This window comes from Gekko japonicus, unplaced genomic scaffold (genome assembly GCF_001447785.1).
Source record: "Gekko japonicus isolate JY-2015 unplaced genomic scaffold, Gekko_japonicus_V1.1 scaffold823, whole genome shotgun sequence".
NCBI lineage: Eukaryota > Metazoa > Chordata > Lepidosauria > Squamata > Gekkonidae > Gekko > Gekko japonicus.
This window is the reverse complement of record NW_015170915.1, coordinates 99,301-125,567: the sequence shown is the minus strand read 5'-3', so window position 1 is coordinate 125,567 and position 26,267 is coordinate 99,301. Positions and strand designations below refer to the sequence as shown.

At 44.8% G+C, this 26,267-nt stretch overlaps 2 protein-coding genes across 2 annotated transcripts in view; one reads left to right on the top strand and one right to left on the bottom strand.

Annotated features, from left to right (window-relative positions):
• The first annotated feature begins 3,644 nt into the window (after window positions 1-3,644).
• On the top strand, window positions 3,645-14,134 carry ETAA1 (Ewing tumor-associated antigen 1). The gene is made up of 5 exons (XM_015418727.1): window positions 3,645-3,797; window positions 7,396-7,527; window positions 7,848-7,924; window positions 11,887-12,005; window positions 12,952-14,134. The coding sequence occupies exons 1-5, from the start codon at window positions 3,674-3,676 to the stop codon at window positions 14,132-14,134; spliced, it is 1,635 nt and encodes a 544-aa protein (XP_015274213.1). The 5' UTR covers window positions 3,645-3,673.
• Window positions 14,135-20,005: 5,871 nt separating this feature from the next.
• The window catches only part of LOC107116736 (keratin, type II cytoskeletal 5-like), a 23,880-nt gene continuing 17,618 nt past the window's right edge, over window positions 20,006-26,267 (bottom strand). Inside the window, exons 8-9 of the mRNA XM_015418726.1 lie at window positions 25,504-25,542; window positions 20,006-20,132 (exon numbers count right to left, since the gene is read on the bottom strand). Coding sequence (XP_015274212.1) covers window positions 20,006-20,132; window positions 25,504-25,542 — 166 coding nt within the window. The remainder of the gene's footprint in view (window positions 20,133-25,503; window positions 25,543-26,267) is intronic.

The window sequence follows — 26,267 nt, the reverse complement described above, 5'->3', positions numbered from 1 at the left end:
GCATAATGCTGTTTGGATAATTTCTTCCCTACTCTGTGACATGCTTAAATCAGGACTGAGTGTGCGATCCTTAGCAGGGCTACTCCAAATCCCACTCAAGTCTACTCTATGTAGTTTACACCCAGGAAAGCTTTCTTAGGATTGCAGTCCATCATAGTGAGGAAAACCACTCCAGCTGTGGTTCTGCTGTGAGTGTAAATGAATTTCAGATGACCAGGTATAGCATACCAAATCCAAGAGACATTGTTTTAAAAGAACTTCAGCAGATGTAACTTGTCATGTAGTAATGAAGAAAAGGTTGGATTCCCTAAAAATTTCCCATCTCACACATTAATTAAAGGCACATGAGTCCCTTCTTCCTTTGCATCTGATCAGTCTATGAACCACACTCATTTGCTCAATGCCAGGGGTAATTTCCTGTACTCATAAGGGGATTTCTCAGCTCCTTGAGGCTGAAGTGCTGCAGTGCTTCAGTGCATGCACAAAAACAAACAAACAAAATGGAAAACCAATCCACAATGTGAATGTGAACAAATGGAACACTGACGGGGAAAAATGAAGAAAACATGTTAAGTGTGTATTGCTCATACTGATACTGCAATCACTGGAACTGCCACAACACTGACAAAAAAAACAGAAAGGTCTTACTGGGAATCCTTCCAGGCAATATAGATAGAACCTCACAAGATCTATTTAGATATATATTGACAGCTGCCAGAGTAATATTTGCAATGACAAAGAAGACAGAAGACTGTCCTACAATAGATATCTGGAAAGGAAAACTAGCTGAGTATGCAACATTGGCAAAACTAAATAATTACATAAACAAAAGACCATTGAAAGAATTTCAGCAGAAATGGCAAACTCATATCATGGGAATAGCTAATTTTTTTTGAGTTTTGGAATTATCTGAATATCATATTAAAGGTGATGATTTAAATATTTAGTAAGAATAAAATTTAGATTTAGACAAACAAGTCAATATTCAGGTTTTTGTGATGATTTACTTTTAACGTAGAAGTTTGTCCAACTGTTATTTTTTGTTTTTGTCTTTTATTGTTAATAGATTATCACTAACTTTAGGAGAGTTCTTGTTCTGATGGATTTCTGCTCCATATGCTTATCTAATTCCCCCTTGAAGCTGCCCATGCTTGTAGCCGCCACTACCTTCTGTGGCAGTGAATTCTATCTGTTAATCACTCTTTGGGTGAAGAAGTACTTTCTTTTATCTGTTCTAAACCAACTGCTCAGCAATTTCATTGAGTGCCCATGAGTTCTTGTATTGTGAGAAAGGGAGACAAACTTCTTTCTCAACCTGCTCTATCCCATGCATAATCTTATCAACCAATCAAGTCACCTCTCTGCCGTCATTTCTCCAAGCTAAAGAGCCCCAAGCGTTTTAACCTTTCTTCATAGGGAAAGTGTTCCAACCCTTTTATCATCCTAGTTGCCTTTTTCTGCACTTTTCCCAAAGCTATAATATCCTTTTTCAGGTGTGGTGACCAGAATTGTACACAATACTCCAAATGGGGTCGCACCATTGATTTATACAGGAGCATTATGATACTGGCTGATTTGTTTTCAATTCCCTTCCTAATAATCCCCAGCATAGTGATGGCCTTTTTTATTGCAGTTGCACACTGTATAGACACTTTCATTGAGTTATCTACTACGACTCCAAGATCTCTCTCTTGGTCAGTCTCTGCCAGTTCAGACCCCATCAATGTGTATTTATAGTTAGGATTTTTGGCTCCAATGTGCACCACTTTGCACTAGGCCACATTGAACCCCATTTGCCACATTGACGCCCACTCGCCCATCCTCGACAGACCCCTTTGGAGTGCCTCACAATCCTCCCTGGTTCTTACCACCCTGAACAACTTAGTGTCATCTGCAAATTTAGCCACTTCACTGCTTACTCCCAACTCCAAATCATTAATAAACAAGTTAAAAAGCGTCGGACCGAGTACTGATCCCTGCGGTACCCCACTGCTTATCACCCTCCACTGAGAAAATTGCCCATTTATACTCACTCTCTGTTTCCTATTAATTAATTACATACTTGTTGTATGTATTAATTACATACTTGTTAATTACAAGTATTGGCTCCTTGTTGATCTTCTGGTTTCAATTTTGATGTACCTGCAGACAGAGGCAATAGCCTCTCTGCAGTTTACCCTCTCAGGAAACACAACACAATTTTTTCTGCACCAGGTACAAACCTGTAATCTACCCCCTTCCATCTCATAAGCCATGAAAGAAAAAAAACATTTGTAATTTTAGAAATAATGATGGAGCTGCAGCCTAACCCACCCCTGGACAAAAAAAATCTGATTGGCCCCTGCTCCAGTTTTTCAAAAGTATGTTGCCTCTGGACATGGAGGTTCCGCTAAGCCATTGTTGCTAATAAGCCTTTGTCATACTACACTTTGACAAATTTGCTTAGCCCCCCTTTTCAAAACCATAGAAACCAGTGGTCATCAAGTACTATGTCAATTTATTAGCATTTTTTAATTTTAACACATTGCTATTTCACTTTTCCTCTAAGGAGATCAGGGTGGTGTATACTGTTCTGCAGTTCTCCACTTTACACCCAGAACAACCCTGCAGAGATAGATTCCGGTGGGGTAGCCATGTTGGCCTGAAGCAGCAGAACAAAGTTGGAGTCCAGTGGCACCCTTAAGGCCAACATCTGAGGAAGTGTACGTACACATGAAAGCTGATACCATGAATAGAACGGTTGGTCTTAAAGGTACCACTGGACTCAAATTTTGTTCTACAACCTTGTGAGGTAGGTTAGGTGGAGAGAGAGTTCCAGGCCCAAAGGCACTCAAGGAAATTTCATACCTGAGTGGGAGTGTTCTTTTACAAAGGGCTGGGGGACTACTTCATCCTAGAGAAGATCACAGACCACCTTCAGCAATCATACCTCCATCCAAAATTAACTTCTTGGATAAGTTGTTCCCATTCCTAGAATATGCCACAGCAACTGAAATCCAGCCCCCAACCGAGTGTACCTAGAGCTGCTTTACAATTAACAAGATGACCCCTGCCTTACACATTCACTTCCACAATCCCCATAGCTTGCATACTGCACTGACACAGCACAGAAGTACAGTTCAATAATTCCAGACTATACGAGTCACAACCCACTGCATGATTTAAAGTATTTGTCTGAATTATTCTTCCTACTGTCCTTGCAAGTTCATACTAGCTCATTCATTATGCTGAATGTTCCGTTCCTTTCATTCTCTATGTTAATTTAATTGTCTAATCGCTGTTTGTAGTGTTGGTATTATTTGGAAAAAAATCTTTTAAAATGCTAATTACAAAAATCGCTGAGTGGGGAGAGAATTTGCAACTGAATTTACCGTAGTCGCCACCCAGCCCACCCCCTCCACTCCTACAACAAGCACCCATCCTTTCCTACTGATCCGCAGTCTGCCTGCAGGAACCTACAAAGCATCCCCCCGCCCCCAAACTTGCAAAACTGCTACCGCCGAGGCTCCTCCCCCTCCTCGCGGGGGCGCACGGTTGCTTTCCTTAAAGCGACCAATCAGAGCTCGTGAAGGGCCAGCTGTGGCCAATCGGTGGCTAATTAGCAAGGTTGAGCAAGATGGCGGCGTAGTGAGCGGGCTGAGCGTAGAGCGATGAGCTCCGGGAGGAATCGTATATGGCGAATAAGCGGCGGAAAGCTGCAGCGGCGGCTGATGAGAAGCTCCGGCTGCAGAGTCCTACGAGAAGGAGTAGTAGGCGGAAGGCTCAAGACGGAGAGAGCCCCAAAGGCAAAGTGGAGGGTGAGGGGTCGTTTCTCCCTCGCCCACCTGTGTCCCAAAAGGCTTGTTTGCACCGCGATGCGTTGAACGTTTTGTACTCGGAAATCAGTTGCATGAGGGGTTTGTTTGCAAATAGCGGCGCGCTGAATATTGCAATCTTAGTAAAGGAATCCGTTGGATTTTCTTTGCTCCGCCTCCAACCCGCTGTACCGAAGGAATTAGCATCCCAAAGTTTTGCCCTTCAGTATGGTATTCTTCTACCCCACCCCCACCCCGGCTAGAAATGGACTCCTAACGGAATTCTGCTGATCCATACGATGCTGCAGGATTTGCTCTTTCCAAAGAAGAGTTCTTATCTGCAATCAGCCTGCACAATGCTCTTCAGCATCTGTGTTTTGGTTTTGTTGCTGCAAACGTAGATCTCATCCAACACATACCTTTTTATGAGCGGGAGCATAGAGGAGCCTTCTTGGGGTACCTTAAAGACCACTAATTTTATTCCACCATAGGTTTTGTGAACTCCAGCCCACTCCTTCCCAAATGATAACCGTTTTCTTAATTATGCAGCATTTAGGCAAATTGAGGTGGCTGTAGCTACTGAATTAATCGGTTATTTTAGACCACATTTGAGAGAGTATAACATTTGGTCCCCCTGAGCATGGTATATTTCCCATTCCCAACCATGCCTAATATTATGATGAAGTCACCAGCTTATCCTTTCCATTGTCTTCAGCCTTTTATGGTCTGATTCAATATAAGGCAATTTCACGTGTTCCTGTATCTTACTAGGAAGCTGCTGTGTGGTGTTTGTTTGACTGGTGGTACTATTGTCATCTGAACTTTAATACCACAGATTGGTTCCTTGGGTGGCCTGTACAGGGCTAGATATGTGCTGACAGGCTAGTTATGTTTTAGGTACCCTGTATTATTAGGAGCTGCGGTGGCTCAAGTGGTTAAGACGCTGAACTGCAGGATGTGGAAGGTCAGTAGTTCAGCAGTTCGAGACCCGAGTGTGCCGCATGATGGAGTGAGCTCCCGTCTCTAGTTCCAGCTCCTGCCAACCTAGCGGTTCGAAAGCAAGAAATTGCAAGTAGATAAATAGGTACCACTTCGGTGGGAAGGTAACAGCGTTCCGTGCGCCTTGGTGTTTAGTCATGCCGGCCACATGACCACGGAAATGTCATCAGACAGTGCTGGCTCTTCGGCTTTGAAACGGAGCACCGCAACCCTAGAGTCAGATTCGATTGGCTTTCGAGCAAGGGAACTTTTACCTTTACCTAGTATCTTATTCCCCCAGAGGAATTCATTTGCAGTCTAAGCTGTATGTCTTCCTTTGGTAGCACCTAGGTAGCTCAAACAACTTACAAAGGGCAAAGGATAATGGTGCAATGAAGAAGTGCCAAGAGATACTATTCACAATAGCAGGAATTGGCAATTATGTAATTGCCCTAGTTTTCCTAAGCATATTGATACCTGTAACAACTGAGGGAACCCCTTACCCACTCTGGCCGAGCTATTACTGGGTGTAACAACATCAGCCACACCATCTGAGCTCATCCTCCAGTGTGATATGTGTTGTTTTGTGTCAGCAGTACCCTTCTCCTCTCTACATAAGACAAGCATGCCAATCCCCATACAAAAGAAAAAAAACCCAGTGGCAATATGCAGAAAGCAGCAGGAGAGCATCTCTCAGGATGCTCTGTTGCAAACGGGATAGTTCCTATCTTCCAGCGCAAGATCCTGAAAGGAAGACTCGTGTTTGAAACTTCTGCTGCAGTTCAGATCCTAAGTGCTCCAAAGTGTGTCTTCGCAATTCTGCCTTGTGCCATAAAATGATCAGAGCTATAATGTTATAACAACTAGAGTTATAAATGAAGCCAGCAAGTTGGATCTGGTAGTCCTGTGAGCTACACTTTTTAATGTCTTCCCCTTTTACAGCTCGCTGTGGTGTGGGCTTGCCAAGTCCCCCCGGGGGGGCGGGGAACCCCCCGCCCCAGAGGCCCGTTTCTCGGCGGCGGCGGATTGGGCCCCGGGGGGAGCCCCACCCCGACATGTGCGTCACCCGGAAGTGATGCGACCACGCTGGGCATGCTGGGGGCGGGGCCACAGTCATCCAAGGGAAAACTCTATGATTTTCCCTCGGATGGTCGTTGCCCTGCCCCCAGTGTGCCCGGCGTCGTCACATCACTTCCACACCGGACTTGGCAACCCTACTGCTGTGCCTTCTCCCTTCCTGGAAATGTTGCTGCTAAGGGATGGGGAGACTGTGGCAAGAAGGGGAACCTGGTAGAATTTCCTCTTCTTTTACAGACTCAGTGAGTGCTGCTGAGGCCTTCTTTCATGCTGCAGCAATCCCCACCCCATTCTAAATGCCCTACGATTCTTGAAGGATTTGAGGAGGGCAGTTCTGCGGGGGGCTGCAGAAGAAAGGGGGCAATCATTTTGACAGAATTGCTCCTAATGCAGTACCTTTGGCTCCAACCCAATATAACTTCCAATTAAAATAATTTCCCATGTTGAATTTCATCAGGTGGGCACATATTCCGTGTGGCTTTTCTCATGTTTATTTTAAACTAGGAGCAAAGCCCATTGCAGGGACAATACAACGGGCGCTAGAAAGATAGGTTGCCCTGTCCCACGCGTTCTCCTCCCTCCGCAGACCCCGGGGTCGCTGGGTGGTGATTGGCTTCTTGTCCAGCTGCAGCCAGCAGCCTCTGGGCTGCCTCGGCGGCTCTACACCCTGGCGGCACACCAGCCCACATCCGCGTGCAGGCTGGGCGCCGGCGTGGGTTGGCAGGCAACCATGGCCGTGGCGTCAGGGGCAGGACCGGCCTCAGCCCGACGACCCCGTGGCCGATAAAGGGGCCAGGGCACCTGTCGTGTTGGAGGAAAGTGAGGCCTGGTCCCCTCTCTTTCTCCCCTCCACAGACCCCGGGGCCTTGCTGCGTCCGCCGGCCTCCGGGCCGCCTCCATGGCTCCTTGCCCCAGTGGTGCACCAGCCCCAGTCTGCTCGCAGGCTGGCCGCCAACGTGCCTCGGGGCTCGGCAGTGCATGACGGCCGCAGCAGGAGCTAAACAGGCCAGGCCAGCCATTGCCTCCAAGCACAGTGAGGCCGATTGCGCTCTTTCTCCCCCCTCACCAGACCCCGGGGTCAAGGGAACAGCCTGCCACTGGCGGACACCTGCAGTCGGCCGGGGGGGGGATGACTACCGCGGTGGTGGCCGGAATGGGCTCAGTCTCCTAAACGTCCACCCGCTGGAGCAGCCATCGCGTCCGGCGGCTCCCTGCAAACAGGGTGAGAGGCTGGCCTGTGGATTTGTGGGCGGGATTGAGCCGACACAGCAAGGCATGTCAGCCAGTGGCCAGGGACCCGTTTGTGAGTGGCAGTCTATGTGGCCAACTGATTTTGGCGTGCATAGAACATTGCCACCCCAAATGGCTTTTATGTATAAGGAAGGAGAATGTGTATACCATCACTCCCACCATGTGTTATACTAAGCACACCTATGGAACAATTATCAATAAACCTAAGATCAGCTCCTACAGCTAGATTATTGTCTGTGGTTAAACACCCTTGTTTACATTTTTGAAAACAAAATCTTTTAAATCTTATTTACAGAAATATGTTCATACAAGACTCCAAAGAGATCTTCTAGGGCCTGCCTGCCAACATTCAGTTCTCCTGCTAATGAAACTGACATACCACAAGAGATCTTCTGGGATCCTCAGTCGCCAGTTGCATATAAATTAGGTAACTTGATACATATATCCTCTAATTTAAAGTTTGCCTTTCAAGAAGCAATTATTTGGAAACTTATGGGAAAGGTGTGTTTATTTTAAGTGCTGCTTTTTGTAGTCGAAGGTTTAAATTTTCATCACTTTAGGGCTGCAACCCTAAGGGCACTTTCTTGGAAGTAAGCCCTATGAGACTTATTTCTGAGCAGACCCACTTAGGACTGCTCCCTAAGACTAGGAATTCTGTTAAACTAAATACTGTGCTTATCCATTTTGTGGGATTGGGAAATGCCCCTCTTGTGTTTGTGAATTCCTAGAAAGCCTTTTCTCTTTCAGACGGTGGAAGAAAGAAGCAGACAGCTGGTCGATCTACAGTTGAAATTTCAGAAATTGTTAATAGGATTGCTCCGCAGGTAATTACAATCAATGTGGGGGGGGAGCAGTTGATGTACATTATAATTTGTTTTGTAAAATGGTTTAATTTCTATGCATTTTACAGAAAAACATAGGTGAACTTCGATCCTATTTACCTGTACTTTGTTTGGCTGGCTAAAATTATACATTTTTAATACATTAATTTTTATAGCTACGGTGGCTCAAGTGGTTAAGACGCTGAACTGCAGGCTGTGGAAGGTCGGTAGTTCAGCGGTTCGAGACCCGAGTGTTCCGCATGACGGAGTGAGCTCCCGTCTCTAGTTCCAGCTCCTGCCAACCTAGCAGTTCGAAAGCAAGAAAATTCAAGTAGATAAATAGGTACCACTTCAGTGGGAAGGTAGCAGCATTCCGTGCGCCTTGGTGTTCAGTAATGTGGGCCACATGACCACTGAAATGTCTTTGGACAGCGCTGGCTCTTCGGCTTTGAAACGGAGATGAGCACCACAACCCTAGAGTCGGATTTGACTGGCTTTCGAGCAAGGGAACCTTTACCTTTACCTAATACATTAATTTTATAGTAACCTGATTTTTGACCACTTTTGATGGGCACTTCTTAGGACATCTGCCACTTATGCTAAGAAAGGTTATGCAGCTTGTTGCAAACAATACAATGATGCTTTCAGTAGCATTTATTTTTGGTACAAATGTGTACCATTTAACAGAATTATCAGGTCCGATCTAGATGTTGGACTTACTTAACCATGTGCAGTTCTCTTTCACATGGTGATGGAGTTGGTTTGTAATGTGTATTGCATGCAATCAGAGCGCTGAGTCTTTTGCTTTCCACTTTGTACGTTTGTAATAATTTTGTGTGTTGTTTTTCTTGTGGAGCTGTAAATGTTTGTGTTGTGTTCCTGCAGAATGTGATGTCATATGTAGTTTCCATAGCTGCTGGAGAGTCTTTGTTTGGATGATTTGACCATCTCTGGGCTGGTAGTTATGCTTGAAATTACTGGTGTGAAGGCATCTCATTAGGCCCATAGCCTGAAATGTTTGGGTGGTGGGGCAGGGGAGTGGGGAACTTAATAAGATAACTAATTAGATTATAGCGGACCCACATGCCACCAAGCATTAATTATTGTTTAAAAAGGGTTTCTAGCAGCAGAACTTGTGGTAAACTGTGAGCCTCTTAGGACTGCTGGTCTTGTGCCATGGATGTGCCATCCTCTCCAACACCCTCCCCGTTTCTCTGAAGCTTCTACGATCTTATCACAGTGCTTGGGCAGCTGCTGGGGAAGAAGCAAGCTGACCGCAGAGAAGAGAGAGAGTAAAACCCACCTCCATGACAACCACCCAGGAAAGACCAAGCTAGCCACAGTGTGGTGGTGATGGTGGTCTTCTCTCCTTTCTCCCTGCCTGTCTTGGCAACCTCACTCTTCCCTGCTGTGCCTCATGCTGAAGAGAGGGTGGGAAGGCAGAGAGTGAAGCCTTTTGCCCTGACTCCAGATACACAGAGGTGAAGGTTCAGTGGTGGGTAGAGCCAGTTCTAAATGCTCAGATATACTCTGGTAATTAAAATATATAGTTGCTTACTTGCTATGAATACTTACCTTATTGTATGTATGTGTTAATAACGTGCCTCCCAGGACTTACATTAGTCATGTGGCTTTGGTTGATGGTGATTGCAAATGTTGCTCTCCATGGGTGCGTTGAGACGGGGCGTTACAGCCGGCATAAACTGTACCGGTTGGAACCGGTGCAGTTTATGCCGGCTGAAACGCGATCACACTTACCTCCTGTCTGCGGAGCCCATCGCTGTATGCCTGTTCACACACACCGGGCGTCGGCGGTTTGTTGTTTTTTTTAAACTTAGTTTGCGCATGGGCAGCCATCCACAGAATGGCGATCTTCACACATGCGCAAAACACCCCGTCTTACATTTAAAGTTTAAAGAGCAAAGTGGCCTTCCTGAGGTCCCGGACTCCTCTAAAAGATAAACTAAGGACCTTTTCTTTTTTTAAACAAATGCCGGGGCGAAGCTTCGCTCAAGTGCATATCGCTGACCTAAAAAAAAATGGTGGGCGAAAATCGGAAGCCTCGGGCTTCCGAACGGAAGTGGCTCTACAACGTTGGAGAGCAATCAGACGGGGGGGGGGGGGGTAAAGCGATTACAACCGTTGCACTCAGGATACCACCACTTGGGGACCTAGTGGCAGAATACAATGGTTTAAAGCTCTTTGCAACGGTTAGGGACGGAAGGCAGATGTTCGCCGTGTGAACGCTGGTAAGTACACCGATTCCAACCGCCACCAATACCATTGCAAATGCCCTGTCTGAACGCACCCCATGTGTTGCAGAGTGAATACCGCTATGGAATGCACTTCCGAATGAGATCCGGGCCCTGCGGGACTTAGCTCGATCCTGCAGGGCCTTTAAAACAGACCTGTATTGCCAGGCTTATGGATAAGATTAGAGAGTCTATTATATACTGCCCTCTGCTTCTTCCCCTCCCCTCTCTCCCCAGGAACAGTGATACTGTATACGCCATCTGATTAAGTGCTTGATATGTATGTACAGATTTTAATTGTTTTTAATTGCCTATTTATGCTGTAATCCGCTCTGAACCCCATGATCGTGGGGGAGAGCGGAATAGAAATTGAATGAATAAATAATGCTAGATGTGGCAACTGCTCACCAAAGTCCCCTGTTTGGTTTTAGTATAATGAGCGAATATTTCTTGTGCTCTCAGCCTAATGCCTGTTTTCAAGCAAACATTATTGAAATGGGCACAGCTCACTGTTGTTTCATTCCGCCATATTCATTTTAGAACTTGGCTGTCTTTTATGGCTTATCCAAGTAACCTGAGAGGTGGAATAATTAAACTAATGGGGCTGCGGTTTACTCACAGTTCATCATTTGATTGACTAATATTTTGATGGACATAAAATGTGAATTAAAACTGATCTTTGGGTGGTCCTCAGGCTGCAGTGGGGCTTATCCATCAGCCAACTCTTGGCAGTCCAACGAATACTTAGAATGGGGAGTACCATCAGGTGTTCGTCCGCAGTTCTGCAAAACCTTTTGCTGCCATTGCACCAATGCACTGAGTCTTCTTCCTCACATCTAGGTTCTGGAAGGCCTGCATTCAAAGCCCCTGTCTACTATGAAGTTCACTGGGTAACCTTAAGACAGTCATACATTTTCAGCCTAACCTACACAGAGTTATTACGAGGCACAACGGAAGAGGAGAGAATTAAGGAACATCACTTCGAGCTGCTTGGAAGGAAGGGTGGGGCAAAAATGTACTGAATAAAGAAGTATGGGCGGGGGGCTTTTCAGAATGCAGAAGGTTCATGTGTGAACTGAATGGAAACTCAGAGATGGCTGCTTGAAGTGCAATCTGTTGCACACTGCATTATGGTCTGGATACTGTTGTACCATAAAATAGACCTATGATTTTTAGCTTGTCACATGGACATTGAGAAGAACCTCAAATGCAGTACTGTGAATTGACTGTTAAGTGCGTTTAGTACAAATCCAGTTTTAAACAGATTTCTGTTCATGTCAACATCTGTAGCTGCAATGTACTGATAACCAGTCACCCCTTTATTTAAAGATACGGAATTGCTAAATGTGCGATCCCAGGTGTCATGGCTACTATCGGATACAAATGATCCTGTCACCCTCTCAGTGGCAAAATTAATAGGCACAATAATCAAATATAAGAGAAATAATACTAAGTTTTTTTAAAATATTTTTTTGGTTCTAATTTCTGCTTAAGGTGACAGCCGTATGAACAGTGATTAATAGATCGATACTGTTAGCCAGTTTGTGGCTTGCTATTTGACAAGTCTATTTCAAACTGCTTGCAGTGGAAATGCCTGTGCAATGGCATAATATGCCTCATCAGGCTGGTGAACTCCATCCTCGCTGCAACGATTTCTGTGCTTGTCTAATAATCTCGTGGTGTTCACAAGTTTTAATTTTTATTGTTCTTCAGGAGGAAAAACCTTCCTGCTATGAAGGATCCCTTCTTGGGATGTGGATTGGCGACGATGCTATTCCATGTACTCCTGGAACAGTAAAAGTGAGATCTAGAACCAAAGTAAATAACACAAGGTAAGTTGGGAAGCCACACCAGAATAAAGGTCCTGGAAAACCATGACTGGACTTGCAAAAGGGAAGAATACTGTTTTGGGAATCTGTTTAACCAGCTCAAGGGAAATCAGTGCCTTGTTTGAATTGCACTGCTGCTTTTTTTCTTTTTAAAAAATATTCTGTTTTCTTAAAAAAAAAAGGGGGGGGGGAAACCCTTAAAATCCAGCAACTAAAGAAGAATAAAAGAGAAATGACAAGAGAATTTACACAAAGACAAGACAAAATTATAACAGTGGTGACAGATCTACACATAAATTTGGTGTGGTGATTAAGAGTGGTGGACTCTAATCTGGATAACCAGGTTTGATTCCCCACTCCTGGCCATGCAGCCAGCTGGGTGACCTTGGGTCAATCACAGTTCTCTCAGAGCTCTCTCATCCCCACCTACCTCAGGGTGTCTGTTGTGGGGAGAGGAAGGGAAGGTGATTGTAAGCTGCTCTGAGACTCCCAAGTGAAGGGCGGGGTATAAATCCAGCTCTTCACTGACCATCGGTTAGTCTACAAGAGACAGGAAGATCATTTTAAAAGTATATAAGCATCCTCAAAAATCAATTAACATTCTAATACAAAATTGATAGGCGTAATAATTTCTTTCCAGAAAAACAAAATGACTGGACCTGCCCAAAGCATTTTTTTAAGGGACACATCTTCTGGGAAGATGCTACAACTAACAGGATGCGTCCCTTAAATGGTTTGGGCATGTGCAGGCATTTGGTTTTTCTGGGAAGAAGTCATTACTCATATCCTGTTGGTTACAGCACCAACAGATAGACACTTCACATTTGAATTCCACTGTGATAAAATACACGTCTTTCAGTAACCGTAAAGCCCGTAAGCAGGCTGTTTGCAGGGCACCTTGCATTCCTAACTTTCCCCCTCCCCCATCCCCTGCTTGTCTTTCATGTAGAGGTCTTCGGCTGAAAAACAAAGAGGAGGAGCTTATGAAATTGGCAAAACAGTTTGATAAAAACCTGACGGAGGCCATCCAGGAGCAAGATGCTCCTTGCCATAATGCTACCCACCTTCCGTCAGAGGCAAAGCACCTCCTTGGAGAACATCCTCAGGTTGACGTGTCCTTGCCTTTTGGAGGAGTTAAGGAGAATGCTGAGACGGCTGAGCGCTGTGAATGTAGCAGTCAGAAGCCCATAGATCTAGAGGCCGAAGTGGCACTGAATGCCCTTTTTGATTGCTCTCCCCAGAAATGCAGTGGTGAGTTGAGCCAGGGTTCTTCAACCAGTGGCTTACATAATAGCCAAGATGCTGTGCCAGTGGAAGAGCGCATTTCAGAGGAAACAGCCGGAGGTTCCCATGAATCCGTGGCCACAGGCGCACCTCAAAGCCATGGTTCAGCTCCTGCTTCAGACTGTAGGGGACTTACTACAGCTGGAAAAAGTAAAATGGTGTTTGAACAAACCATTCAAAGTGCAGTTATTTCTAAGACAGAACCGCAAAGTGCAGTTATTTCTAAGACAGAACTGGTTGTGTCCAGTAACATTGTCAGCGATGACTTTGAAGACTGGGGCGCTGACCTGCTGTCAGACGATTCGTTTGTAATGCAGATCACTCAGAACCCGGAACTGATACGTACTCCACAAAATGCCTTCCCAGGTGCTTTTCAGGAAAGCTGTAAAATAAAGGAAAGAACAGTAAATTCGGACAGACATAGCAGTGGTCCGTGTGCCTTTCCAAAATCCTCTAACGATGTTGCAACACTGCTCACATTACAAAAGCAAAGCCATGACTTAGGGGCAACAAAGTGTGCTCCTCCACAGAGCCGTGTCCCTTTAAAAAACAATACAATAAGCTCCATTTCCGAAAGTGGCCAGAACAGAATTTCTGGGTATAATTCCGTTCCAGTGAAACTCGAAAATAAAAGTGTGACGGAAGGGTTTACTCGGCTTAAAAGTACAAGCGTCCCTGGAAAAGGAGCTGCCTCTGTTTCTGTGCATCCAAACCTCCCTAAGCCTCTGAGGTCCAGAAGTAATATGCTGAGCATTTACAGTAGACCCTCTTCTGTTTTTCCTAACCCCAAGCCTAAGGACTTGAACATGGAGCCAGAACTGCAGCAGGTTTGCATTCTTTGTGTATAATCTTTGCATTCTTTGTGTATAGTCTTTGGTGTAAGAGGAAGGGGGCAAAAGCATCATGAACATGTTTTGGAAGCTAATGGAGGGTAAAGTTTCTCTTTGCTTATCTGGAGCATAAATTTTAAACTGAGCCAATAAATATCTGTTGTTCCCCCCTCCCCCTGCAGATGGGAAGCCAGTGTCACTGTCTCCAATTGAATCTCAGCCCCACAGCCCTCGCTACACAGCCACAAGTCAACGAGAAAGAGAGAGCCTGGAAGTACGCATGCGGGAAGTGGAAGAGGAAAACCGGGCACTTCGCAAACAGCTCAGTCTGGTGCAGAGCCGGAGCTTGTCCCATCGTCGTGGAAATCACTCAAAAACTTATTCCATGGAGGAGGGGACTGGTGACAGTGAGAGCCTGCGGGCTGGCATCGTGGCAGGGAACAGCTCTGAGTGCGGACAACAGCCGGCAGTGGAGAAGTGTGAGGTAAGCAGATGATCTCCCCACTCAAAGCCACTCTTCTGGAAGTGTATTTGGTCCTGAGTGGTCTTCAGTCCCTACTCCCACAACTTGCCAAACATAAGTGGACTGCTACTTTTAGGGCACTGATAATAGCCACAGCAAAAGAGGGTGTGTATCAGTGTTCCCTCTAAGCTGAGTTAGTGTGAGCTAGCTCACAGTTTTTAAGCCTCCGGCTCACACATTTTTGTCTTTGCTCAGGAAGGATGGCTCCAGAACAAACTGATTGATGCAGGAGCCAGATCCCTCGCTCATAACTTTCATGTCAGTCGCTCACAAAGGAGAATTTTTGCTCACAAGACTCCAGAGCTTAGAGGGAACATTGGTGTGTATATGAGAGAGAGAAAGCGTGGTTGTTGATATGTCAGATAAGTTGAAAACAACAACAAAAGCCCTGACCTGAATAGCCCAGGCAAGTCCAATCTTGTCAGTTCTCAGAAGCTAAGCAGGGTCAACTCTGGTAAGTACTTGGATGGGAGACCTCCTTGGAATACCAAAGGTGGGAGGCAGGGACAGGCTTTATTCAACCACCTCTCTGAATATCCTCTAGGCTTCCAGTAGGGGTCAGTCACCAGAGATTGCTGTCACTTCCAGGTGCACACAAAGTCAGTCACCAGTAACCAGAGGTTGCCATGAATTCCAGGTGCACATACACTATCTCTCTCTCACACACACATATAAGAAATACAACCTGCCCAAAAAATGACCCCCCCCCCCCCAAAAAAAATCTTCTGTTCAGTTTTGAAGTCTGGATGGAAACCGGAGAATTTCTGTCTGTGCAATGGAACTTGCTTGTTGCTGTTAACCTACTTTTTTTTCTGGGAACAGGACGCTACAAAGCGAACGGAGTGTTCTCCAGTTTTGTGCCATTTGCACAATACAACATAGGCTTATTTTTTTCAGAACAGGCAGGCAGCTCCCAGCACGTGTGGCAAACAGCAGCACACCAAGCCTGTTTTGGTCACGATAGAGAGTAGGTTCCTTACCCAGACCACTGTAGTGACCTCTGTACATTGAGAGAGCTGCTGTAGCCAGCAGTTTGGGAAAAGGTGGCAGAAAGGTGGCTTCTACTCGCGACTGCTTTCTGGGCCATTCCCACAGTATGTGTGTGTGTGGGGGGGATTTGCTCCACCTTAGTTTCCTTTTAGCAGCACCATTTTTGGACCCGACTACATGCCATCATCCTCCCAGTTCTGCATTAGATCCTCCTCTCTTAAGCCCAGTTCTGTGTTCCCTCCTGCTTTGCTGTGATCTTTCCCAAACCTGGGCTTTCTGGAAATATCACAACCCAAAGCACCTTTGGACATTGTGTGGAAGGGAAGGTGCACATTTTCCCCACATCCTGCCCACATTGGTGCCTCTTTCCCACAGTCTGGCCTTGCTCCCAGCCTGACTAGCCAGGGGCAAATCTTGCCCATCCCCCTCCTTCCCTCTTCCATTGGCTGACCCAACAACTTCTGTGCGGCTAGACACTGATGGGGTTTTTGGTACTTGGACCCAAAAGGTTGCTTACCCAAAAAGGCTGTTTACCACCCCCCCACACCCCGTTAGAGAATATGTGCAAAAATATGCATATTATTCAAAAATATCCATACTTTTAGACACAACTAGGTTTATTCAGGCTTTCAGGTTATTACAGAATGATTGTGAGGATAAAGGGAGAACGATGTATGACTGCGTTGACCTCTTTAGAGTGAAGATGGGATAAAATGCCATAGATAAGGCTAGTTTGTCTTCAGGCTGTGATGGGTACTAGTTCTGAACTGTACAATTCATGCCTTGTAAAGCTGCTAAAGCATGTCGTCTTTTACAGAGCAGAAGAGCAGGAGGTGTTCTCAAGAAGAAATTGCAAGGAAAAAGCAAGAAGCTCTTGAGCGGAGGAAGTATAAAATGCAAGCGTTGCTCAAAAATACCGCACCCACATGAGTGTGATCTGTCGATTGGGATGTGGGAGAGTCGCTGACATAAGAATCCTGGGGAAGATTCTAAATGAGCTTCAGGCTCTCTGAAGTTGTGTCTGTGACGCTTCCCCTGCGCCTGTCTTGCTGCTTCTGGGAAATAACGATGTTGACCTCTAAGCAAGAAGCTGCTTTTTTTTAGTTTATTGTATTTTGTTTTTGTTTTTTGGAAACACTATTGTTTACAGCTGTGAATGGCCACCCTGTTCTCAGGAAAGCGGTTTGACAAATGGCTTAAATCCCACATAGGATTTCTGCAGAGGCAAGGGATTTCTGGCCACAGAGGGCTACTTTGCCCCTTTCCCCCTTCCACTGCAGCCTCAAGTGGCTCCTGATCTGGACTCGAAGCCTTGGTTTCACTGTTTTGTGACCCAGTAACAGTATAGTCAACACTAACCATACCCTATCAAAGATAATAGTTTGACAGTTCCTACTTTTCAGGATTTTTCTAAATTCAGTATCCGTGTTAGATGGTAGTCCCTTTCTCATCACAAAGTTACCTTGCCCCAGTTTTGTCACCTGCATGCCGTGGCCTGGAGGGCTTTCTATGACACCTCACAGAACTCCTATTCTGAACTTCGTGACAGGCAAGTCACTGGGCTACTATATCAGTAACAGCAGTTCACAGCTCAGGCCCACTTTTAATTTTCGTACATCAACAGCATTGAATGATATATCTGTTTTTTGTAAATGTATGCGGCAGACCATACCGGGGTTTTCTAGGATTTATTTATCTCTGTAAATGATGTGCGGTTTGTAAATCATGATTAAAATTGCAGCTTCTTATATACAGCGATATGCTCCTCTAATCCAATGGGAAGGGACCCTAGCCTTACTAAGCACAAAATATAGGTTCTGCTCGAACTCAACTCCCTTCATTGCTGCACAATTGCTTCTTCTGGAGCAGCCCATGTAGATTTCTACACAACAAGACAAACTGGCACTAAAACTGTGTTGCTGCTGCCTTCTCTGCACCACTTCTTGCTTTGTGCTTAGGTTTTCTTTTATACAAAAAATAGTAGTTCGGTCTTGTTGCATTCCTACTACCATGTGAGGAGGAGCAGAGTCCTCTGCGGACGGCAGCTGAGCTGCTCCCATTACCTGCAGAGGAGTGTTGCAGCTTCGGGTGGGCCTCTGCCAGCGTTCCAAAGAAGTTGACTAGAGTTTGCAGAGTGTTTTTTTTAAAAAAAGCTTTCCCTTGCCCCCAACATTTACAACAAGGTCATGGAAATGTCGGGGCTGAGTGGCAGGCTTCGTTTAAGTCTATTCACATCTGTTCTAGTCCAACTTGTGCACCGACTGTTGAATCTAGATTTTCGGTTTGTAATGCTGTAGATATCAAGCCACCTAAATAGTAATCTGGTGGATTGTATTGTATTTACATAATTTCACAGGAGGCTGTGGGAATACGCCAAACCACTTCAGTGCAGTGTTTGTATATGAGCAATTTCTGCACTTCCCTCAGTTGTGTGTCAATGGATTAAATCCAGCCAGGTTTTCTTGCTCAAGTGTGTCAAATTCTCCTTATTACCGCCTCTATCCTATGTGGCTTTTGTCCATTTAGGTTCTTTGTTCCCCAACATATACCTTTTTGTGTGATCAGAGGGAGACTCTTCTCAGGCCTTCAGTCAACTCACTCTTGAACAAAGGCTTTCTTGAAGGAAAGTTTATTGAAGAGATTTGAGATACTGTAAAAGAATGAGGGGGGGAAAGCGGGGACCCAGGGTATAACTAAAACCCATGTTCCAGTCATGCGTCACAGAGTCACAAGTATAAGCAATCCTAAGAACCCAGACAGATACAGTGGTTCAACTAGCCAGTCAAAGTCTTATCTTCAAGGACATTCCCATGGGAATACTCCTTGAGACAGTGGTTACTGCATTGCCTCCCTAAACTACAGACATTCACACAGAGTCCCTCCCACCCTCAGCTTCCCTCCCTCCCACCAGAAATGTCAGCGAGGGCAAGCGATAAGCGGGCAGTTAGATACAGCTGGGAAAGCGAGGGGGGAGGACGGGGTGCGGGTTACATGGAAGCAGGTTATTAACAGTCTGACACTGTCGGTTACATTGAAGCAGGTTATTAACACTACTGGTGTAGACATCAGACTTAAGAGGCGAACCAGAGTCTGACACTGTGTTCATCAGCAAGAAAGCTAGCCTGTTATCTAACCTAATATCTGCTTAACCTTTTCCAAAGTTGCACGTTTCTTTTTATATACACAATGGTTGAACCATCTTGGTACAGGTATTTTTCTTTACCAGAGCTAAAAGCAAGGAGACGTCGTCACACAGGTGTGGGAAACTGTTGAGCCTTTCCTCCCCCAGCACTATAGCTTTTTGTTGCTAAATTTCACCAAGGTGGCTGTAATCATTTATTGTCAGTATTAGGATAGATTTTAGCACACGTTCCCCATTCATTTAAAAGACATGATCCTTTTTAGGAAGCACACATCCTTCACTTCTAAACAATAAGATTCTTCCAGGGATGGGGAAAACTTGCCAAATGGTGGGAAAAGAGCAAACTATGTCTGTGCCTGTTCCAAAATTACAGAAATACTTTTGGCAGACTAAGACAAAATGTATCAATAGGAAAGCAGTGTTTTGTATATTTCCAGGTATGATGAAACAAACTGGAAAAAAGCTGTTCAGATAGTCAAAGCAGAGGTTTGTGTGTATTGTGATGGATTGTGGCAGGAGCTGAGATCTGGTTCACATATCACATTTTCTACTTGACAGCAACTGTACAGTTATTTTTACTTGGTCATGTGAAACGCATGATGGATGAGTTAGTAAAGACTGTAGACAGACTGGGTTGGACCCTCTGCAATTTCTATGCGGAATTGTGGGAAACCTGATTGATTATGGAGCTGGCCAGGTCATGTGGTTTGCTTTCATGTGAGATGGGGAATTTGAATTTTATTTTCTGTAACTTTGACAAGAGGAAGCAAATCTGACACTAGAACTGCTGCTGCCTCCGAGGTTCAGACCTCCTCCAGTGCCTCAGCCACTCCCAGAACTGAAGGTGGCTTTTCCAGCATCAAGTTGGCTCTCTAGGCCTACATGTGTTCCTCTCACACGTACATGGCTTCCTTCTGGGCTGAGACTGCTTCTGCCTCCAGCAGTACTTCTGTGCCCTGCATTTGAAGACACCACCTCTGTGGAAAGAAGGTTACACAGCTGATTAAGAATTCACCTCTCAGTTGGCTAAAATAAATGAATGGCAAGTTAAATGTCCTATGGTTTGCTAGGCAAGGCAAAAAGAGGGTAGGATTGGGCATAAGAGCACTTGAACCAGCCCCTTATAAATCACAGCAGTACATTAATACAGCTAAACATAGAATATTGCTTCAGCGCATAAGCTGTATCACTGCATCAATGCAATTGCATTATGAGTGGGTGAAGAGGAGGCCTATCAGGGGACAATTAAGTCCAGACCTTGGGAACCCTTCTTGCTTGGTGAATAACCATGATCCCCAAAACAGGAATATTCCAAAGGATACTTACGGATGTTGACTACACCCTCTCCATCGTTGGCCAACCTGTCAAGAAACAGAACAGGGAAGTAAGAATTTAAATGCAGGCTGAAGGCGTGGAGATAGTTAAAATTGGACAGATTTTGTTTTTATTAATGGTTGCCAAAACAGTCTATAGTGCACCTTGGCTCCTTGTAGCAAAGTCTGCAGTCTTCATAGAAAAGGCATCAGGAAGTGAGAACACCTTGTGGCCTGTTATTCACGTAACATCCATACATCACTTTGTGATTTGAACCCTTTACTGCTTGGTGTGTGGGGGTCTTGTACCCCATAACTCCCTGCAAGTAAACATTAATTTATTTCCTTTGTTTATACCCTGCCTTTCTCTCTAGTGCAGACCCAAAGCAACTTACGTTGTTCTCTCCTCCATTTTATCCTCCCAATAACCCTTTAAGGAAGGTTCGGCTGAGAGTGTATGACTGGCTTAAGGTCACCCAGCAAGCTTTAATGGCAGAGTGAGGGATTTGAACGAGGGTCTCCCAGATCCTAGGCTGACACTTGAGGCTACACCATGCTGGCTCTTAGTAATATTTGTATGATTGCCCAGCAAGGGGAAAAGCACAACGTTGGAAAAGCACACCACTGTAGAACTGCAGAGCTCCTCTTCTACAAGTTCTCCAGTAAAGCTAACATATGGAAAGCCACATAGAAATGTTTTAAATAAATAAGTATATAAGGAGGCCTACATCATGAGAGCCAGAATACTTAAAATAGGCTGTTTGCAGGATTCAAAGAGTGCCACCAGGAATGCTATTAATGGCAGGAAAGATTGACTCTGTTTCCAAAGCACGGGACTTTTTGAGAATCCAGATGGGCGAGCCAGAGGAGGTGGATAAAGAAGAGAAAGACAGTAAGTCCAGTGGCGAGTTGGCTTGGGGTCTTCCAGAGAGGACTCTCTTTCTGAAAAAGGGACAGCTGAGCCTAAAAGTCCATATAAACTGAGGAAAAGACAAGAAAAGAAAAAATGAAGGCTGAAGGACTCTGAATTGTGCCTTTGAAAATATGGTTTTTAATAATGGGATGCTCTGGGATTTCTCTCTAACAGTTAAATCTAAGTGTTAAAAGATATTTTAGCATGTCTGACTAAGTTCAAAAGATATTAGTGATTCAAGGAAAGATTTTGTACTTAAGCTGTTTTAATGATCTCCTACTCTTGGGGTTTTAGTTAGTAGTGGTTATCTTTTATTTCTCCTTAATTATAGTTCCCTTCCCTTATTTCTTTGTAGTTTGTAGTCCAATTAAAAAAGCGATAAAAATCCCCTCCAGGGGGCCAAAAAAAGAAAGAAAAGAAATGTTGATGGGGGAACCATGGGGAAGTTATTAAGTGCTTTTATATACTGTCTGTCTTCCATCATGGGACTCAAAGCAGCAATGTGGCTCCAAGGCATTCTTCCATCCATCAGCCAACCAAGCCCAGACCCACTTTCCTTCAGCAAGACTGCTGTATGAAGAACATAAGAGCAACCCTGAGGGATCAGACAAGTGGTCCATCTGTTCCAGTATCCCATCTCACACAGTGGCCAACCAATTACTATGGAAGGCCAACAACTGGACATAGAGGCCAAGGCCTTCCCCGATGTTGCCTCCTGGCACAGCTATTCTGAGGTTTATTACCTCTGAATGTGGAGGTTGCCTTTACTCACCATAGTAGCCACTGATATACTCCAGGTATCTGTCTAATCTTTTAAAGTTTATGCCTGTGGCCATTACTACATCCTCTGGCAGTGAATTGCACAGTGATCTTGGACTTTAGGGGTACCTTTCCATTGACAAGAATGCTGAAAATAGCCCTGACCTGGATAGCCCAGGCAAGATCGATCTCTTCTTTTAGGCCTGGCAGTGCTTTTCCTAACCTGTGGAATGCATTCTATTTGGGCTTAAATTAGTGTGGTTTTAAATAGCTTCCAAGAATCCTCTAGGGATTTGACTTCCTTTTTATTATTCCCCTCATTTTTTTAAAGTTCCCTCTTTTGAAATCAAATATTACAGTTTTGGACTTTAGGGGTAACTTTCCATTGACCAGAATGCTGAAAAAAGCATTGTGGTCACTATTCCAAATTGGTGCGATAACATCTACATCTTGTAATAGGCCATAAGATTTGCTCACAACAAAGTCCAAGATCACTGCCTCTCATTGGCTCTGTCTTGAAATCATGCTTTGAGGGAGATTTTGTGGAGTCCATATCAAGGATGCTAGAATACCAGTCCAAGGAGGAGATGACAGGAATTGCACTCCTAAATCCATGTGGTCTGGGAATTCCTACTTGCAAACTGCCAAACCTGTGGTCCTCAATACAATAACAATTAGAAGTTCTTTTTCCATCTCAGAAGAAATGGCCGGAGGGCATCCTTTGTTGCTTTTCAAGTCAGTTAGACAACATGGAGAAGGGAGCAAGGGAATGAAAGAAAAAGGCTGTTTCCATCTTTTTTCACTTTCCATATTCTGCAGCACCATTATATATCCAATCCTGAACTTGGCCTCAGAGTGCAAATCTTTTCAAGCTGTATTGGGATGTGCTAAAGAGATAGTTCGTTGCAGCATGGGAGAAACAAGTACAGTTTGTTAGCCGAGCTGCTTTATCTACAACAGCTGGGAGACTAAATTTAAATCTGGGTTATTTGCCTGTGTATACCAAGGTCCAACCCACCCCAAGGGTTCGTCAGTGAAAGAGTCGAGACAGGTGTGTTCCAAAACAATCTGTCTTTTACTTAAGAATATATAAAGCACATACACACAAATCAGATTCACACACACAACCAAACAAGTTCCTCAGAAATACAGGGTTAACAATAGTCACTTTAGCATTTACAGGTAGGGTAATGGGTAGCAATACTTATCTGTCCTGAAGCTTGCACGTCACAATGAAGAATGAGGCTTAGAAAAGTATACTAGGGAGATTGAACACACAGCTAGGAACCAGACAGCATGTGTGGGCTGCAGACCAAGAGATCAAGTAGGAACAAAGGATTTTTGTATAGGAAGCTGGGCATGAGAGGAGTTTAAAAGCAGACAGGGGGTGTTGGGGGGAAGGCAGCTAGCAAGAACCAGACCACTGGAGTCTATCTTCTCTCTTTTGTCGTTAATCTTAAAGATGACGCCTTCCGGGATCGCCCACCTGTACATTATTCCATTAGTTTGAAGAAAAGGACCAGACCACTGGTCCTTACCTTTTATAGATGGATCTTTGGGTGGGTGGCATCTGTGCCAGTTTGTGGACCCACCTACCTGTAAGTCCTTCCCAAAACTAACCTCATTGGCTGTGTGCACTGAGGGGTGGCTACCTAAAGGCCGGGCAATATTGAAACTCTAGATCTAACTCAAGGGATGGCATCTGGTGAAGTGTGAAAGTTTGGTGTCAAGGAACCTCCTTGATGTGTAGATGAAGCTCAGCCTTTCCCAGGTAATCAACGAGGCATCTGGCAGGAAACCATCAATTCAGATGTAAAGCAGAGATGTGTAGTGGGTGTCTATCAACAGTTCATCAATGGGGGATGCTTTTCCTTCAGTTGGTGTTTGCTGACAATAATGGCGATTTGTGCTTCTTCCCTCAGGCTAGTGGCTGTGTATTAGAAACCTCATTAGCATTGTAACGATATGAGCTTATGTTTGTATTTCTGTATAGTGGTGATGCTGCTTATGTGTGTCTCTAGCATGAATACCTATGCAATATGTATTCAGGGATTGCTGTATGTTGTGTGTTGCTTTGTTCTGCATCTCATGCTTGCCTAGAAATAGGCTGGCCTGGGCCTGCCGTTGCACATACGGACCATGTGCGTCCCTGGAATGTATCCCATGACTCTGTGGGATGGAGAAGACACCGCGCCATTGCACCCACTTGGAGAGCTATGGAAAATCCCCAGCGAACCCCGGCATTCTTGGAATGGAAAGAGCAAGTGACCCTACTCCCTTAATCTGGTTTGGAGATCTAAAGACAATAGCGTTTATGGCTTTGGAGCAGGAACCAGATCTGCAAATCAAGAGGGTGTCCATGGGAACGGAAGATTCACACCTTGCCAAAAGGCACCTTTGATGTAGGAGTAGGATCTGCATATTGCCACCACCCCTCAGGAGAGCGTCATCCCCTCGTCACCCCCTCGTCACCCCCTCTTCATCCAGTAGTGATAGTTTAGACTCCCACACAGGAAACAGGAAGTTCTTGGAAGTCCTGCCTCCCTGAAAGGAGGGTGGGAATCACCCACAATCAGATGTCCTCCAGTCCTCAGAGGAGAAGGACCTCTCACGGTGAGTACCAACGGTCGTTTTGTTGCTAAATTTCACCAAGGTGGCTGTAATAATTTATTGTCAGTATTAGGATAGATTTTAGCACACGTTCCCCATTCATTTAAAAGACATGAGCCTTTTTTAGGAAGCACACATCCTTCACTTCTAAACAATAAGATTCTTCCAGGGATGGGGAAAACTTGCCAAATGGTGGGAAAAGAGCAAACTATATCTGTGCCTGTTCCAAAATTACAGAAATACTCTTGGCAGACTAAGACAAAATGTATCAATAGGAAAGCAGCGTTTTGTATATTTCCAGGTATGATGAAACAAACTGGAAAAAAGCTGTTCAGATAGTCAAAGCAGAGGTTTGTGTGTATTGTGATGGATTGTGGCAGGAGCTGAGATGCGGTTCACATATCACATTTTCTACTTGACAGCAACTGTAGACAGACTATGGGGGGTTGGACCCTCTGCAATTTCTATGCGGAATTGTGGGAAACCTGATTGATTATGGAGCTGGCCAGGTCATGTGGTTTGCTTTCATGTGAGATGGGGAATTTGAATTTTATTTTCTGTAACTTTGACAAGAGGAAGCAAATCTGACACTAGAACTGCTGCTGCCTCCGAGGTTCAGACCTCCTCCAGTGCCTCAGCCACTCCCAGAACTGAAGGTGGCTTTTCCAGCATCAAGTTGGCTCTCTAGACCTACATGTGTTCCTCTCACGCGTACATGGCTTCCTTCTTCTGGGCTGAGACTGCTTCCGCCTCCAGCAGTACTTCTGTGCCCTGCATTTGAAGACACCACCTCTGTGGAAAGAAGGTTACACAGCTGATTAAGAATTCACCTCTCAGTTGGCTAAAATAAATGAATGGCAAGTTAAATGTCCTATGGTTTGCTAGGCAAGGCAAAAAGAGGGTAGGATTGGGCATAAGAGCACTTGAACCAGCCCCTTATAAATCACAGCAGTACATTAATACAGCTAAACATAGAATATTGCTTCAGCGCATAAGCTGTATCACTGCATCAATGCAATTGCATTATGAGTGGGTGAAGAGGAGGCCTATCAGGGGACAATTAAGTCCAGACCTTGGGAACCCTTCTTGCTTGGTGAATAACCATGATCCCCAAAACAGGAATATTCCAAAGGATACTTACGGATGTTGACTACACCCTCTCCATCGTTGGCCAACCTGTCAAGAAACAGAACAGGGAAGTAAGAATTTAAATGCAGGCTGAAGGTGTGTAGATGGTTAAAATTGAACAGATTTTTTTTCTTAATGGTTGCCAAAACAGTCTATAGTGCACCTTGGCTCCTTGTAGCAAAGTCTTCAGTCTGCATAGAAAAAACTTCAGGAAGTAAGAACACCTTGTTGTGGCCTGTTAATCACTTAACATCCATACATCACTTAACGATTTGAACCCTTTAACGCTTGGTGTGTGGGATCTTGTATCCCATAACTCTGCAAGTAAACGTTTATTGCCTTTGTTTATACCCTACCTTTCTCCCTAGTGCAGACCCCAAGCAGCTTACGTCGTTCTCCATTTTATCCTCCCAACAACCCTTTAAGGAAGGTTTGGCTGAGAGCGCATGACTAGCTTAAGGTCACCCAGCAAGCTTTGGTGGCAGAGTGAGGGATCTGAACGAGTGTCTCCCAGATCCTAGGCTGACACTTGAGGCTACACCATGCTGGCTCTTAGTAATGTTTGTATGATTGCCCAGCATAGGAAAAAGCACAGCGTTAGAAAAGCACACCACTGTGGAACTGCAGAGCTCCTCTTCTACAAATTCTCTGGTAAAGCTGACATATGGAAAGCCACATAGAAATGTTTTAAATAAATAAGTATATAAGGAGGCCTACATCATGAGCCAGAATACTTAAAATAGGCTGTTTGCAGGATTCAAAGAGTGCCATCA